This window comes from Salarias fasciatus, chromosome 14, assembly GCF_902148845.1.
Source record: "Salarias fasciatus chromosome 14, fSalaFa1.1, whole genome shotgun sequence".
NCBI classification, from domain to species: domain Eukaryota; kingdom Metazoa; phylum Chordata; class Actinopteri; order Blenniiformes; family Blenniidae; genus Salarias; species Salarias fasciatus.
In genome coordinates, this window is record NC_043758.1 from 35,405,012 (window position 1) to 35,419,256 (window position 14,245).

The window sequence follows — 14,245 nt, forward strand, 5'->3', positions numbered from 1 at the left end:
TATGAAGAACACGTGTGTCTACTTTAGCATTTATTTGCTTGTTGTCATTTTTTTTTTTTTTTTCTACAAACTTTTCAGAAGAGGCAAGAATTCAAGCGGCCACCTCCACTGTCAACATTTATTATTGGACCTTTTTTTTTGTTTGTGCAGCTTCACTGTGGTAAACAGTAGATATATAATAAAAAATAGGTAACTAAAGCATTTACTGAGTCCATGTGGCTCAGATGATTACTCGCAAAACAGATGCAGAGCTGACGCTCAAGTCATAAGACTTCTCCCAGCCCTGGGAGAATCAGCCCCCAGTTCAGGCAGACATCTTTTGTCTCACAGTATCACTGAACAGCTCACTATTCTACAGAGACACAGCCTCAAGTAAAGGCTCATTACCACGAGGGACTGTGCCTCTTTATTGCCATTGTTCTTCACCACGTTGTCGCTCATGAATGAGCTTTGTTGTCATCCCTCATGACAGCATTTTCAACAGTGAGCACGTGAAGTCAGAAGTGAGTGATGAGAACTGATACCTTCATAAACACCCTTGCATTCCGAAGCGCGTGCATGCATGCACACACACGCACGTGCATACACACAAGAATGCAGCTAGACAGGACAACAAAGCTGGAAAGTTGGAATTCTCAATGTATGCTCTCACTGCACTGCATTTCCTGTTTGCGCAGCTATAGAGAGACAGGAATAGGCCTTGGTGAGCATTTTGACTGTGTGAATTTCTTCCTTATCACAACTCGCATTACTTCATACAAACATTACAACTTCCAATTGAAATCGGCGTTCTGAGATCAACCGTGTGAAGTACAGAAAGTGCCAAGACAAAATACAGCTGTTGAATCAGCATTACCAACACATATCAAAGAATTTTTTTTTGTAATGTTTTAGGAAGTGTTTTTTTTTCAAACCGACCTCAAGCACAACAATCGAGTTAGACTGGGCCTGTGTTTCTCTGTGGATACACATCTATCCTACCACTGTTACTCCTGACATGTTTCAGTCTGCGGCAACCCTCCTCACTGCAGTTGCATCACGAGTTGAGTTGGAGTGTGTACATGAAGGTGTCACTTTCGAACTGTTGAAGTCAAACAAATGTAAAGACAAAATACACACACAAGGATGTAAAAACCAATTCCAGCTGTCCAGAGGCTCTTGATGACAAAGAGGTTTTATTTTAATAACACTGTTTTGGGAAATCTGTGGCTCAGTTGGTGAAGTGACTTGTCCAAAGGTTGGCGGTTTGATCAACTATCTCCCCCTACCCACTTATCAAAGGGCCCTTGTGCAAGACACTGTCTCACCCCAAACACTTCCTCGAATGGGTGACTAACAGTGTAAAGCATTTCGAGACCACAGAGGAGCAGAAAATGCACCATATAAGCGATGCCTATTCATCCATGTATGTTTGAGGTTGACATTTAATGTGTGTGAGCTCCAATATATTATTGAAAGCAGTTTATCATGCTATAATCAGGTTATAACATGTTATGGGGAGAATCACAGTCTACACACCCGAAAAATTACTAATTAAGCACAACTTGTTGATGAAAAGCAATTATTCTGCAAATGCAGTTTGTGTCAGAGCTGTTGTCCTGAATCACATGATAATGTCCAATGTGCCTGGGAGTTCATCAAGAAGGGGGGGCTTTTATATGTCTGTGCCCAGGGGGCAGTTTGTCTCATGGACCACCCATGGTCTATACCGCCATACCTACATTATAACCAAAACCTGCAGCAGCGATCCTGTTCAAAGTGATGAAACTGATCCTAATCCATGCCACTGTGTTACAACCCTGCCTCCATATTACACCGCTGTTCAGATGTCAGTCTATATAACGACTTGGATGTGATTCTAAGCACGTGTGAACTTGGAAAAGTGTTGTGAGTGAGATGTGAGAGTTGTCACTTTCTATCAGCTTAAAGTGTAAAATCCCTCCTGAGCTCTGAAATGTGCGAGGCAAATCAGAGCTTTCAGGAGCTTCCAGCGGCTAGCCTGAGATGTTAGCTCCACACCAACTTCATGTTAGCCAAGTTACGTGTCACATCATGAAACTGTCCCAACAATCACGACGACGCATACAAAGCATGGAAAAACCAACAACTACACGAATAAAGTGAGTTAAACCACCTTAGCTGGAGTCTCCGGTCAGATAATGCTAAGTTAGTTAGCCAACCTGTGTGATGTTTGCTTAAGTTAGCTTAGCCATTAGCAGGAGCTCACCCTCCGGTTGACAGGCCGGGCTTCAGGAAGCCGCCGTGTATTTCAACACAGTCTGGGATTATCACGCTATCCCCCCACTTTCATCCCAGGCGCGGCAGCGTCGTGCGTCAAATCCTCGCGGTTCCTGGTGCTGTCAGTCGATTAGACGTGCGCATCGGGTGAATTACTCCAGTTTAAAATCCACACCCTTGGAAGTGAGCGGAGTGCCAGTAGTCCGCTCCAAAGATGGCTGGCCGGCCGCTCCTCAGCCGCCGCCTCCCTTCGTGAAAACACGGAGGGGAAAATGTGAGGGAAGTTCAAACGCCTCCAAAACACCCAGGAACCGAGAGGCGGCCGAGTCCGCGTCCGGCCGGGGCGTTCAGCTCCCGTCTTCTTCCTTCTTCCACACAAACAGCAGTTCCGCCCTGCTGCTGTAAACTTTCCCACACCGTTAAAAAACAACAACTTGAAGACTGCAGCCAGGAAGAACACGACTCCCTCTGCACTGTGTGAAATGTGTCTTGTTGAACAAATAACAGTATTGGTATCCAGACTACTTTTTCATCCTCTTGACGTGGTTTCAGTCTTGACTCAACCTCAGACTCCGTGGTATTGACTACAGTACTGGGAGTTCGCATGTTCTCTCTGTGCATCAATGTGTTTTCACCAGGTCCAGTTTCTTCACACAGTCCAAAATCATGTTTGAGGCTAATTGTTGACATGAGTTGATTTCCCTTCAGTCTAGTGTGTATTTGCCTCGTGATGGACTGCTGACCTTAAGTGGTAAAGAGTATGGATAGATAATGATAATAACAGCATTAGAAGACACAAAGATAGATAGATGTTTAATGAACTAATACCAGAAAAACATTAGCTACAGTGTAATAAAATATATGAACTACTACATTTAAATAAACCATGATGCAATGGTTATTTCAGTAAAATCTGTATATTGATAAATTTGTATGTAGTGTTTGAATGCATATAAACTTAGTAGGTTTAATTTTCAATATTTCAGTGTTTTTTTTTTCATCATGATACAATTGATCTCTATCTGTGATTATACTGGGTATGCTTGAGTTATTGAAATCTAGTATTTAACCAATTTATACAGTTTGATTACGGACAAATAACACCAATTACATGAAGTATACAAAACAAACCTTTACAAAGGGTGCAGGATGAGAAAATAACAGTAAGACCATCTAGTGTGAAATAAACTGCTTCAGAACTCTAAAAGCAGAGAAATAATTGTGCATTTAGTATAGATAACCCGATTTTCACAATGATTACATGAGTCTGGACAATTAATGATCAAATAAAATAATAAATAAACTCAGAAAATACGACCAATTGCCTATGTCTTTGGACTATATGAGAAAAAGTGAGCATACAGAAAATCCACCCTGATCTGGAAAAACCATGGATTATCTTCAGAAAAATGGCCACCTGGAATCAGACTGGGAATATTCTTGATACAGATGCGAACTCCATGAACTTCCCAAAAGCAGAAACAGGAACTGAACATCAAACAACATCCAGGGGGGAAGACACTGAAACCCAATACATTGCATGTATCATACTGTAATACTTTGGAAAGAAAAACTTTTTCTGAGGAGAAGCTTAGCTCATAACTTCATCATTAATTAAGCATCAAATTAATCAACAAAATTATCAAGTTTCATTTCTGATAGTGGAATATGACTATCACTGTAGCAACAACATCTGTATTAGTGACACATGTCAGAAAGCAGTTTCAGTTGATCAGTCTTTCGTTGGTATTTTTCATTTCATTTTCAAAGCAGTGAACTCAGTTCTGTCTCTTATCCCAGATTCATTCCTCGTGCCCTTTTTCTTCCAGGCAGTTTCCAGAGTAACACTTTCAGGTTGCAGCTTGCTCTTGTGTACAGACGTCTCACTTCTGGTGAACTCCAGCATTTCATAGCTGAAAAACAGTCTGACTCATCAGGGACCGAATAGAAACGGGATTAAATCACATGGGATGACACAAGGGAGCTGCTACTACTTTCCTTCCAAACCAAACATCCTGTACAAAGCTAGTGCGTCTTTTTTAAAGGGAGGAGCTGCGAGGACACGCCCCCGTCGTGACGACAGCGGAAGTAAACCAATCGACTCTCCCACGTGGGGAAGATGGCTGCCGACGGCGAGAAACAACAAGGCCACAGAGCCGGTATTTACAAACAGAAAAACAAAGAGCACAAACATGGAAAGCATCGGACGAAAGGTGAAATCGAGAGAGAAAACAAAGGTGAGGCGTGTTCGTTGCTTAGCGGCGGGTTAAATAGTGCGATTGCAGCTGTCGACCGTGGCCTCTGCAAACACACGTGTTGACTTTTCTGCTTCCCCAGAAGAAGTTCAGGAGGTCTGAGTGCTTGTCAGAAATGTCGCGTCTTATATTTAATTAAACAGGGTTGTGCATATCGTTCACTGATCTGTTTCTGTTCAAGAGAAACCAGTCAGATGTCACGAACAGGCTGCGATCTGATCTGAGTTTCTCTCCATCCAAAATCTCCTGTTTGCGTTTATAATGTTCATTTTTCAAAAATTTGCAAGTCAAAATGCATATGTTATAAATAATCACGTAGGTGAAACGTGTTGTAAGCAGCACGGTGCAGCTGTACAGTCATAGTAAATGCCACCAGCAAGAATAAATACTGCAATATATTTATAACAAAAGTTAAAGGTGTTTTTTTCTTTAATGGAGTGTCTTCACCTACAGTGGCATTCCCTTTTATGCATAGATATCTCAGAAAATGGCGTGCTAATCTTATTATGGCAGCAAAGTTGGGAAGCTCTCATCAATTTCCTGTGAACAACATAAAAGCCACCTGTGTCTCTGCTCATTACTGTAAATGTACAATTAGCAAATTCCACGATTTTGTCTGGAGCCTGCATTCCTTCATCCAGATTTACAGCAAAATCTGGATAGCTTATTTTGAAATCTTCTATCAAAGGGCTGCTACCTCTTTGTGGCCAGTGAGTTTGTGTGTATATATACACCTGAAGGAACATAATGCCATGACACAACACCCAGGCAGAGGCATGATGAAGTGCAATGATCCCCTTCTCCAATTCATTAGTTGCAAACATGACTAATGAGCCAAAGCCATTTTAGAAAACAGTGCTGGGTGCACACGCTGGAGCTCTGACTGGTCTCAGATTATGTACTCCTGTTTGATTGCTCATTAAATTTAAAGTATGAAAATGTTTTAATGGCAAAGTCTTTTATGGTGGGATGATTGTCACATGCAAACATCTTTAGAAGCAGAGACGTTTAAATAGACCGGTTTAAATAGGCAACAATAATCAGCAAGTGGAATTCAGTGAGTGAGGATTGGCAATTGATATGTGTTGGAGGTGTAAATAACAGAAAACAATCTGCTTTGATAATCTCTGGTTACAACTACATTATACTTGATTATAAACAATCTGATCCACAGGAGGCCTGTAGCCCGGGCTACAATAATTGGTGTGCCAAACCTCTATTTCTGTTGTGACACTTGAATTGTATGAGCAGACTTTGTTATGAACGGTTTAACATGTTCTCCTGATGGGTGACAAGCTGACTGTGAAACGGAACATGTGAATATCGGGGAAAAAGATGCAGTAATTAATGTATATTAAGTGGAGAATACTGCAGTATGAAAAAACGTGTTAAAAATCTCAAATGAAGCGTGTCGATGACACAGTATTTGATAATGGAGACACTTGAAGAATGTGTGATTATGACGCTGGTTCTCTGTGATGTTATTCCAACCTGATTAGTTCAAGCTGTCCTATGCACTACTTTGATTTTTGTACAAATGCTTTAGGATTATTGAAGTGTTTCAGAAATGTGGATGCTAAGAATTTCCCATCAAAGTTATGAGACAACTGGGCGATCCAGAGTGAAATCTTCAGAAAAACGAGTCTCATGATTTTAAAGTGAAGACGGCTGCTCTGTTGTGAGACTGCAGTGCGCTCTGCAGGTGCTTTTGAAGTGCTTTCAGCTCGCCGCATGTTTTCAAGCAGGCAAGATATTGTAGACATCCGTCATAATTACAATGTGCACCTGTTCACATGTCGACAACAGATTTCAGTCGTACGTTTCACCTCAGGGATCTCACCTACTTAAACACCACTTCAGTGTAATCCGTTTGCTTGATGTGATGCTGCAACACAAAGCCTCCATTATCTTGTTATGAATTCTAATTCGAGCAGCAGGATTTTGGTTTATATTTGAAACTAACTAACTTAATATGTGCATGGCAATAGTTGTTCCATATATTTAGTTTCTGGGAAGAAACCAGAGTGTTTGGAGAAAACTATCGTGCAAATCCAAAAAATGCAAACTTAGCACTATTTTGAACCGTGAATAATGTTGCTGTGAGGCACCAGTGCTGACCACTACGCCACAGTAGAGCCTTAGTCCGAACAATAACAGTGAATGTGTGCAGTTTTCCATTAAATAAATCATACTGTCAGAGCGTCTGTTGCTGTCCGTTTTACATTGTGCAGTAAAGTGTTGAAATCAGCCTGCAGTTTGATGCTCAGTGTGTAAATCTACTCCTCTGTGATGTACAGCAATCAGTGTTTCCGTTGAACTGCTTCACAGGCAGAGTGTCGGTGATAACGCTCACTAAAAAACAGAGGAAGGAGCTGCGGAAGATGGACCGCCGGCACAAAGCAAACCAGCTGCGCAGGAATAAAAAGGACCAGGTGAGTTCTTATTTCTGTTTCTTCGTGGATCCTATTTCTTGGAATCCTCTGCAGAGTTTCAGTCCGTCTGTTTGCGTCGGCAGGTCCTGACGGAGAAGCGACGGCTCGGCAGCAGGGACGGGCCTCCTCACCTGGTGGCCGTGGTGTCCCTGCACGCCGGGGCGGACGCCGGCGCCGTCACCAAACTGCTGCGTGGAGACGGCGCCGGGGGGGGTCGTGCACCAGGAGCAGTGCGTCGGTGGAGTCGGCGACAGCTTCGGGCTGATCCTGCCCCGATTCAAACAGAGGTTCATCTTCCTGAGCCTCAGCACAGGTGAGAACAGCTGCTGCTCGGAAACACTGAAGTTGATGTGTGAAAATAATGTCGAAGATATGAAGATACTGGGATTTTACTATTTGATGTGAAGTTTCTGCACTGGTTTCTGGTTTCTGCAGCTGACATGCACTCCCTGCTGGACGTGGCTAAGATTGCAGACAGCCTGGTGTTTGTGCTGGACTCTGCTGAAGCCTGGGACGCCTACGGGGATTACTGCCTCTCCTGTCTGTTCGCTCAGGGCCTTCCCAGCCACGGTGAGTCTCAGTCCCTCCGCTCATTCAAATGTTGGCTCTTCGTTCCTCTGGAGTGTCGTTTTTTTTTTTTTTTTTACAAGTTCTTGTGTCTCTGCCGAATCCCACGCAGCACTGGTGTGTCAGGGTGTGGCCGACCTTCCTGTGAAAAAGAGGGTTGAGTCCAGGCGAGCTTTGTCAAAGATCACCGAAGTTCGATTCCCGGACGCCCGCCTCTTCCCGCTGGACAGCGAGCAAGACGCCACCCTGCTGCTCCGACACCTGGGTGCTCAGAGGCAGAGGAAGCTGGGCTTCCGCTCCAGGCGCTCCCACCTTTTGGCCCAGCAGGTCACGTTTACCCCCAACAGCCCCGCCGAGGGGGCGGCCGGCGGGGCCACGGGCCTGGGCACCCTGCGCGTCTCCGGATACGTCCGTGGCCGTCCGCTGCGGGTCGACAGGCTCGTGCACATCAGCGGGCACGGAGACTTTCAGCTGAGTCAGATTGACGCGCCGCCAGACCCTCTGCCTCTCCACCTGACCCCAGCCAGGCCCGCGAAGCCTGGGAAAGAGGGAGACGTGGACATGATGGTAGGATTTTCATTTTTTTACTCTCCAGTGACTGAACGATGCCCTCCACGTCTGTGTTTAGCAGCATCTATTCAGAGTTTATCACACTGCGAAACCGTTTCCACCAACCACTCAGCTAAAGGGAAGTGTGAAAGATTAAGAAGTCATTTTTGTTTTTTAAGAAAAGCTTTTCATGTGGCTCGAGATCAGAGGAGCATTTTTGTGACTTTTCACCAAATCAGATTTAACTGGAGCCACAAAACATGTTTGACCTTTAAAATGAGGCTGACAGCTTATAAAGTTTCAAATATGATTTAGATTTCGTACAAGAACTTTATCTTATTTTGCATTTTAGGAATTTAAATTCCAATTCACAGTGGTAAACATTTTGCTGTATTTTCAGCTGTTTTTCTGTCACCTTCTTTTTCAGCAATTTTTGGTCCAACAATGTTGATATTTAATCTGTTTTAACCATTTTGGCTCTTTTTCTCAGTTTTGTATGCTTTTTTTTTATTTTACCTTTTAGAAATTGTAGTCATTTTATGTTATTTATTTATTTATTTATTTATTTTGCATTTTCCTCCCATTTTTGTCCCATATTTTTTCCATTTTAGTTGTTGTACTTTTTGCATGAGAGACACAAGTCCTTTTGAGAATTGTTTTGTTGTGAAAATGAAAATTAGAAGAAGCATTTATCAGGGTGTAATTCAGTGAAAGCTTCAGGGGGAGGGCGAGCCACACGCTGCAGACCCGCGGTCTGGATTGTCCGGTCCTCTGACTGGATGCGCTCGCTGACCCGTGTGCCGTGCAGGACGGGGGTGAGGGCGAGGCTCCTGTGCGGGTGCTCATGAAGGCGGACCCGTCGTGCCGGGAGAGCCTGCAGGCCGAGGCAGAGGTGGACCCCATGGACGGAGAGCAGACCTGGCCGACGGAAACGGAGCTGCTGGAAGCCGAAGGTGCAGAAACGGCAATTTTCAGATGCTAATGTGGCTGAAAACAGGAACCATTGTTCTGTGTGAAACACCGCAGAATCGCCTGGTTTCGTGGAGTTGCACCTCTGGATTGGTGTTGTTTTGAAATGAGATTAAAAGTCACAGAGGTCTGAAGGAGCCTTCGTGTGATCAGACACTGCCGTGTTGAAAGAGACTCCACAGAAACATTGACTCATGTCGCACTCTGCTACAGCTCTATATAGAACTGTGGTGTGACGATCACACCATGATTATCAAAACAGATTCTACAGAAGCAGCTGTGATGCCATCTACTGTTAATGAGCTGTTTTTGATCCTTTAGACTTAACCGTAAACAGTCTGACCGGCCGGAGAACCATGAGACTATGAACCTTTATTCAACGCTTGTCTTGTCTTTCCAGAGGCCAGAAAGAACAAGCGCGTGATGAAGGTTCCCAAAGGAACGTCGGACTACCAGGCCACGTGGATCGTTGACGAAGAGGAGGAGAACGGTGACGTGGATGAAGAGAGCAGCGATGATGATGATGATGATGGTGACGACATGATGGATGAAGCCATGGATGGAGACGACGAGGAGAACTCTCAGGTACACGTTTAATCTAGTTTTATAACATGAGTCCCGAGTAGCCTGGTGGAAGGGACCAGGGTTTGAATCCCGGCGGCTTTAAAGACATCCAGGAGTGTGAGAACGAGTTGCTTGATAACTCATTGTGTTTTGTAAGCTAAATAAATGCCTGCAGGTTGACCTTGAACTTTCTCGGTTTCCACTGAGGAGCGCTGATAAAGTTTCCTGTGTAGTGGATCAGTTCAGGCTGCGAGCTAATTTTACTCATTACAAAGGCGATTTGGGAGGCGGCGCTGATCACAAACCTCCACTCCACCTGACAGAGAGGCTTTTCTGGCCCACTGATCAGAAACAGCCTCCCAGCCAAGTTCAGCAAAGTGAATGAACTGGCTTCATTAGCTGATTTGAGCACTTTGACAGTCTCGGCACGCTTTTCACATGAAGCCGTTCACTCCTCCACTCACACTCCAGAGCAGCGGGGTGAAGATGGAGGATGAAGCCACAAACCTTTGGATTGGCAGAGGACCGCTCTAAAAAAAAAAAAAAAAAACACATCCGTGGTGGGTGGGGTGAGGGGAGTGCTCAGGCAGAACATGGAAACTCCGTTGGGGTTGAACAGGAATGCTGCTGTGATGAGTGATGAACCACCTCACCCCCCTCATATATGACCATCTTAATGTTGCATCACTGACAGGAAGTCACTCAGGGATCACATGACTTTTAGCAGGAGTCCATCCTGCTGCGCCTAGTGTCCTGTTGCGACTGTGATTGGGTCCAGCATGAACACACCTCGAGTTTTAGTTTGCACAGCTGCTCCTGGTTGCCATGGCGACGCCGCGGCGGAGGTCAGACGGTGTAGCGTCACGGAGGGTGAGCAGGAGAGTCCGCCGCGGTGCGCCGGTGCATACGTGACCCGCGGTCGGCGCGCCGTTTGTTTTCTCAGCGTCTGCCTCGGGCCTGCAGTGCCAGGCTGCTCACCGCAACAATAGTGTTTGGAGCAGGAGTCCCGAGAGAAGCCCCCCGTCTTCCTGCCCTGTGAACGCCGCTTCCCGTCTGGACGGAGGGAGGGGTCCACCATTTATTTATTTCCATCTGTGCTTGAAAAGAAGTTGGGGAAGCTCTCCTTATGCAACGGGTTCGCTCCGATCGGCGTTGCATTTGATGTGGAGGTCAGCACACAGGAATATGGATTTAGGAAAGGGTAACAATAGGGGAAGGGGTACTTCAAATGATGATGATTATTATTACTGCGGCGAGGATGTCGGGAAGGTTGTGAATCAGCCTCACGCTGAGCTTCCTCTCGTACGTCTGACTTCTCCTCTCATGTGCCAGTGGAGGGATCGCGGTGCGTCTCCTTTCATGATTCACATCAGGAAAGTTGAATTTCTAGATACTCGGATAAGAATCAATATCCTGGATCAAAGATGGTCATGAGCGAGCGCACCCTGAGTTACATTTAAATTCATGCAAAATCAGGAATCCCTTCATTTGAATTCTGGCAGGTCCTTATCACATCCACACACAGACACAAATACTATTATTCAGTGTATGCGTTTGTTTATTGTGGCTCAGCTGCTTTTGGCTTTTTGTTGGCTATTATACAATTACAGTTTCTATTCTTAGATTGGTTTTGACTGTGCTTGGGTTCTCAACATGTGCGGCGAATCATTGTTTCTATAAAATACTTCGGCCTCATTTTACAGACTGAATTTGCTCTGTAATAATGAGGCGAAACCTCAGCATGGGACAGTGAAGTGAGCGTTTGAGGTGCCAGTGGAATCATTGTGAAAAAAGCACAGAATTTTTAAAACTACACTTCAGTCATCTTACTTTTGCATTTTGGGGTTTATACAGAATTTTTTTCTGATGTTTTATTCCAAGAATAGCAGTTAAATAAACATTAAAGTATGAATTTGGTGTTTAGAAATCAGGAAGATGTTCAGAATGTCAATAAAAATGATACATTTTGGATTAAGTTGAAAATCTGAATGGAAAAAAGACGTTTTTAGTAAAGGTGCACGTCAAGGAAAATCTTGTTGAAGCGGGGTTGTTCTTCATGTGCTGTGCTCAGGATCCAGGCTCAGGCTGTGCCTCAGACGAAGAGGAGGACGATGAGGAGGAGGAGCAGGAGGAGCTGTGCTCCACAGAGCGAGCCGGAGCGGATCAGCGCTACGACGACCACATGGACGAAGAGGCAGAAGAAGAAGGCCTGAAAGTGTACCGAGAGGCTCGGTCCCACGAGATGTTCCCCGACGAGGTGGACACGCCGCTGGACGTCGCTGCTAGAATCAGGTCGGCCATGTTTTCTCCGCTCGGCTGTCGGTGTCCGGCGTGTTGTCGGCAGCCCGGCCTCACCGTGCGTCTCCGCCTCCAGGTTCCAGCGCTACAGAGGGCTGAAGAGCTTCCGGTCTTCGCCCTGGGACCCCATGGAGAACCTGCCTCTCAACTATTCGCGCATCTTCCAGTTCCAGAGCTACGAACGCACCCGCCGCCACATCCTGGCTGAGGCTGCGGCCGAGGAGGACGGAGCCATGGTATTGAAACCTCACCGTCCGCAGCCTCTCCTCTCACAGGGCTTATTGGTCTCCTCACTGGGTTTTCTGCTTCCTGACTCCAGGATGGCTGGTACGTCACCCTGCACGTCGTCGATGTTCCCGTTTCCGTGATGGAGAGCGTCCAGTCGGGCCGGCCTCTGGTGCTGGTGTCTCTCCTGCCACATGAGCAGAAGGTGCCGACATTCAGAAACCCGTGTTTGAACTCGCATTGGAAGCCTCGTTAGACCTGCCTCATTCCTCCGCCTCCTCCTGTGCACAGATGTCAGTGATGCACGTCCTGGTGCACCGACACCCCAGCAACACGGAGCCCATCAAGTCCAAAGAGGAGCTCGTTTTCCACTGCGGCTTTCGGAGGTTTCGTGCTTCTCCCATCTTCTCTCAGCACACGTCAGGTTTGATTTGTCTATTAAAACGTGTTTTCTGCGCCTCGCTGTATTCTCTGGTCCCGGTGCAAAGCTTGATCTTTGTTTAGACGTGCGGTTAATGTGCTGTTCGAGTGAAATCAAGTGATCTGATTCGAATGTCCCACTAATCACTGGACTGTGTTGTCCCTCAGCTGACAAACACAAGATGGAGCGTTTCCTCAGACCCGACGCTCCCACTGTGGTGTCCGTCTACGCCCCCATCACCTTCCCCCCCGCCGGAGTCCTGCTCTTCAAACAGAGGAGCGACGGTACGATGAGAAGTCGTGTTTCTCCTTGAACTAGCTGGATTTAATTAGTGCCCAGCTGGCCTTCGCGCTGAACTTTTGACCATCCATCCCGCTGCCGGTTTAATTGTTTCATTTAATTATCCACTTAAGCTGATTCTCTGCTGGCATTTTGAGCCTGTGTCCCCTGATCGTATCTTTCTAGGCATCCAGGACCTGGTGGCCACCGGCAGCCTGCTCAGCTGCGACCCTCAGCGCGTGGTGCTGAAGAGGATCGTGCTGAGCGGACACCCGTTTAAGATCAACCGGCGCTCAGCGGTGGTCCGCTACATGTTCTTCAACAGGGGTGAGAGGAAGCAGACGCTCGTCACAGACCGGTGAAGTCTGGCTCGACGGCGGCCTTCATGCTGCTTTTCTGTTGCAGATGATATCATGTGGTTCAAACCAGTGGAGCTGCGAACAAAGTGGGGTCGGAGAGGTCACATCAAGGAGGCTTTAGGTGAGGAAACCTGACGAACAGGAAGTAGAGATGTGAAGGAGAAATACTGACGATATAGATAAGGTATTTTATCTGGAAATTACTGAGTGAATAAGTAAAAAAAAAAAAAATCAGCTTTTCAAAAGGAAATATGTTTTTAAACTTGCACATGAGGTGAAAGTGAGCAGCACTACGCTCTTGTGATTCCCAGTACAGATGATCTGAAATGGAATTAACGTAAAATCGTATCGCACTCAAATGTGGAGACACTTTTAGTCGTCTCCTACTTTCAAGGTTTGGTGATTCCTGGGAAGATCGTTGTCCTCTGAAGTGTAACTGCCGTTGTGAATTCTTCCAGGGACACACGGTCACATGAAGTGTGTGTTCGATAACCAGCTGCGTTCTCAAGACACGGTCCTGATGAATCTGTACAAGAGAGTCTACCCCCGCTGGACGTACGACCCCTACGTGCCCCCGACGTTACCCTGGGTGAAGAAAGAGGTCACCGTGGACGTCAGTGACTTGGACATGGAGTGATTTATCGATGTTGTGTCAGTACGATCACATCAGACGTTCGAAGCCTGCAGTGTGTGTGTGTGGAATTAAAACAATTTTCATCCAAAGCTGTTTCACCGCTGCTCTCATTTCAAGCCTTTAACATGCTGCAGAGTTGGTTCTTCCCACTAGATGGCGGCGATAAATAAGAATTAATGAAACTTGTTCACTGTTCTGTAGAGCTGCTCTCCCTCTATTTTTGTTTTTTTTAATGGGGTCAAGATCCGGTATGAGTAACTTCGCTGCTCCACTGCAGAATGTGTAAGGAGTAGTTTGATTAAACAAATCCATGAGCTGCTTCCAAACAACCAGCTAGTCAGCAATGATTTGAACATTAGTCAGGCTTCAGGATCATTACACTGGCAGCCCTGTGAAGCCCTGAACGTCTGACTGGGCGCCTGCAGCTGCCTTCACATGTAAGAACTGGGATAGAA

General features: G+C 45.8%; 2 protein-coding genes across 2 annotated transcripts in view; one reads left to right on the forward strand and one right to left on the reverse strand.

Moving 5' to 3' along the window:
- The window catches only part of LOC115400526 (serine/threonine-protein kinase TAO1), a 13,093-nt gene extending 10,731 nt beyond the window's left edge, over nt 1-2,362 (reverse strand). Inside the window, 1 exon segment of the mRNA XM_075410455.1 lies at nt 2,228-2,362. The gene's annotated coding sequence lies outside the window, so the exon portion shown is untranslated.
- A 1,985-nt stretch (nt 2,363-4,347) lies between these two features.
- On the forward strand, nt 4,348-13,866 carry tsr1 (TSR1 ribosome maturation factor). The gene is given in 16 exon segments (XM_030109361.1): nt 4,348-4,475; nt 6,822-6,925; nt 7,009-7,131; nt 7,133-7,238; nt 7,361-7,495; nt 7,605-8,059; nt 8,850-8,994; nt 9,411-9,595; nt 11,646-11,866; nt 11,949-12,108; nt 12,192-12,302; nt 12,389-12,521; nt 12,686-12,802; nt 12,984-13,124; nt 13,203-13,277; nt 13,615-13,866. Coding segments are annotated over 16 exon segments (2,508 nt in total). The 5' UTR covers nt 4,348-4,357; the 3' UTR covers nt 13,794-13,866.
- The last annotated feature ends 379 nt before the right edge of the window (nt 13,867-14,245 follow it).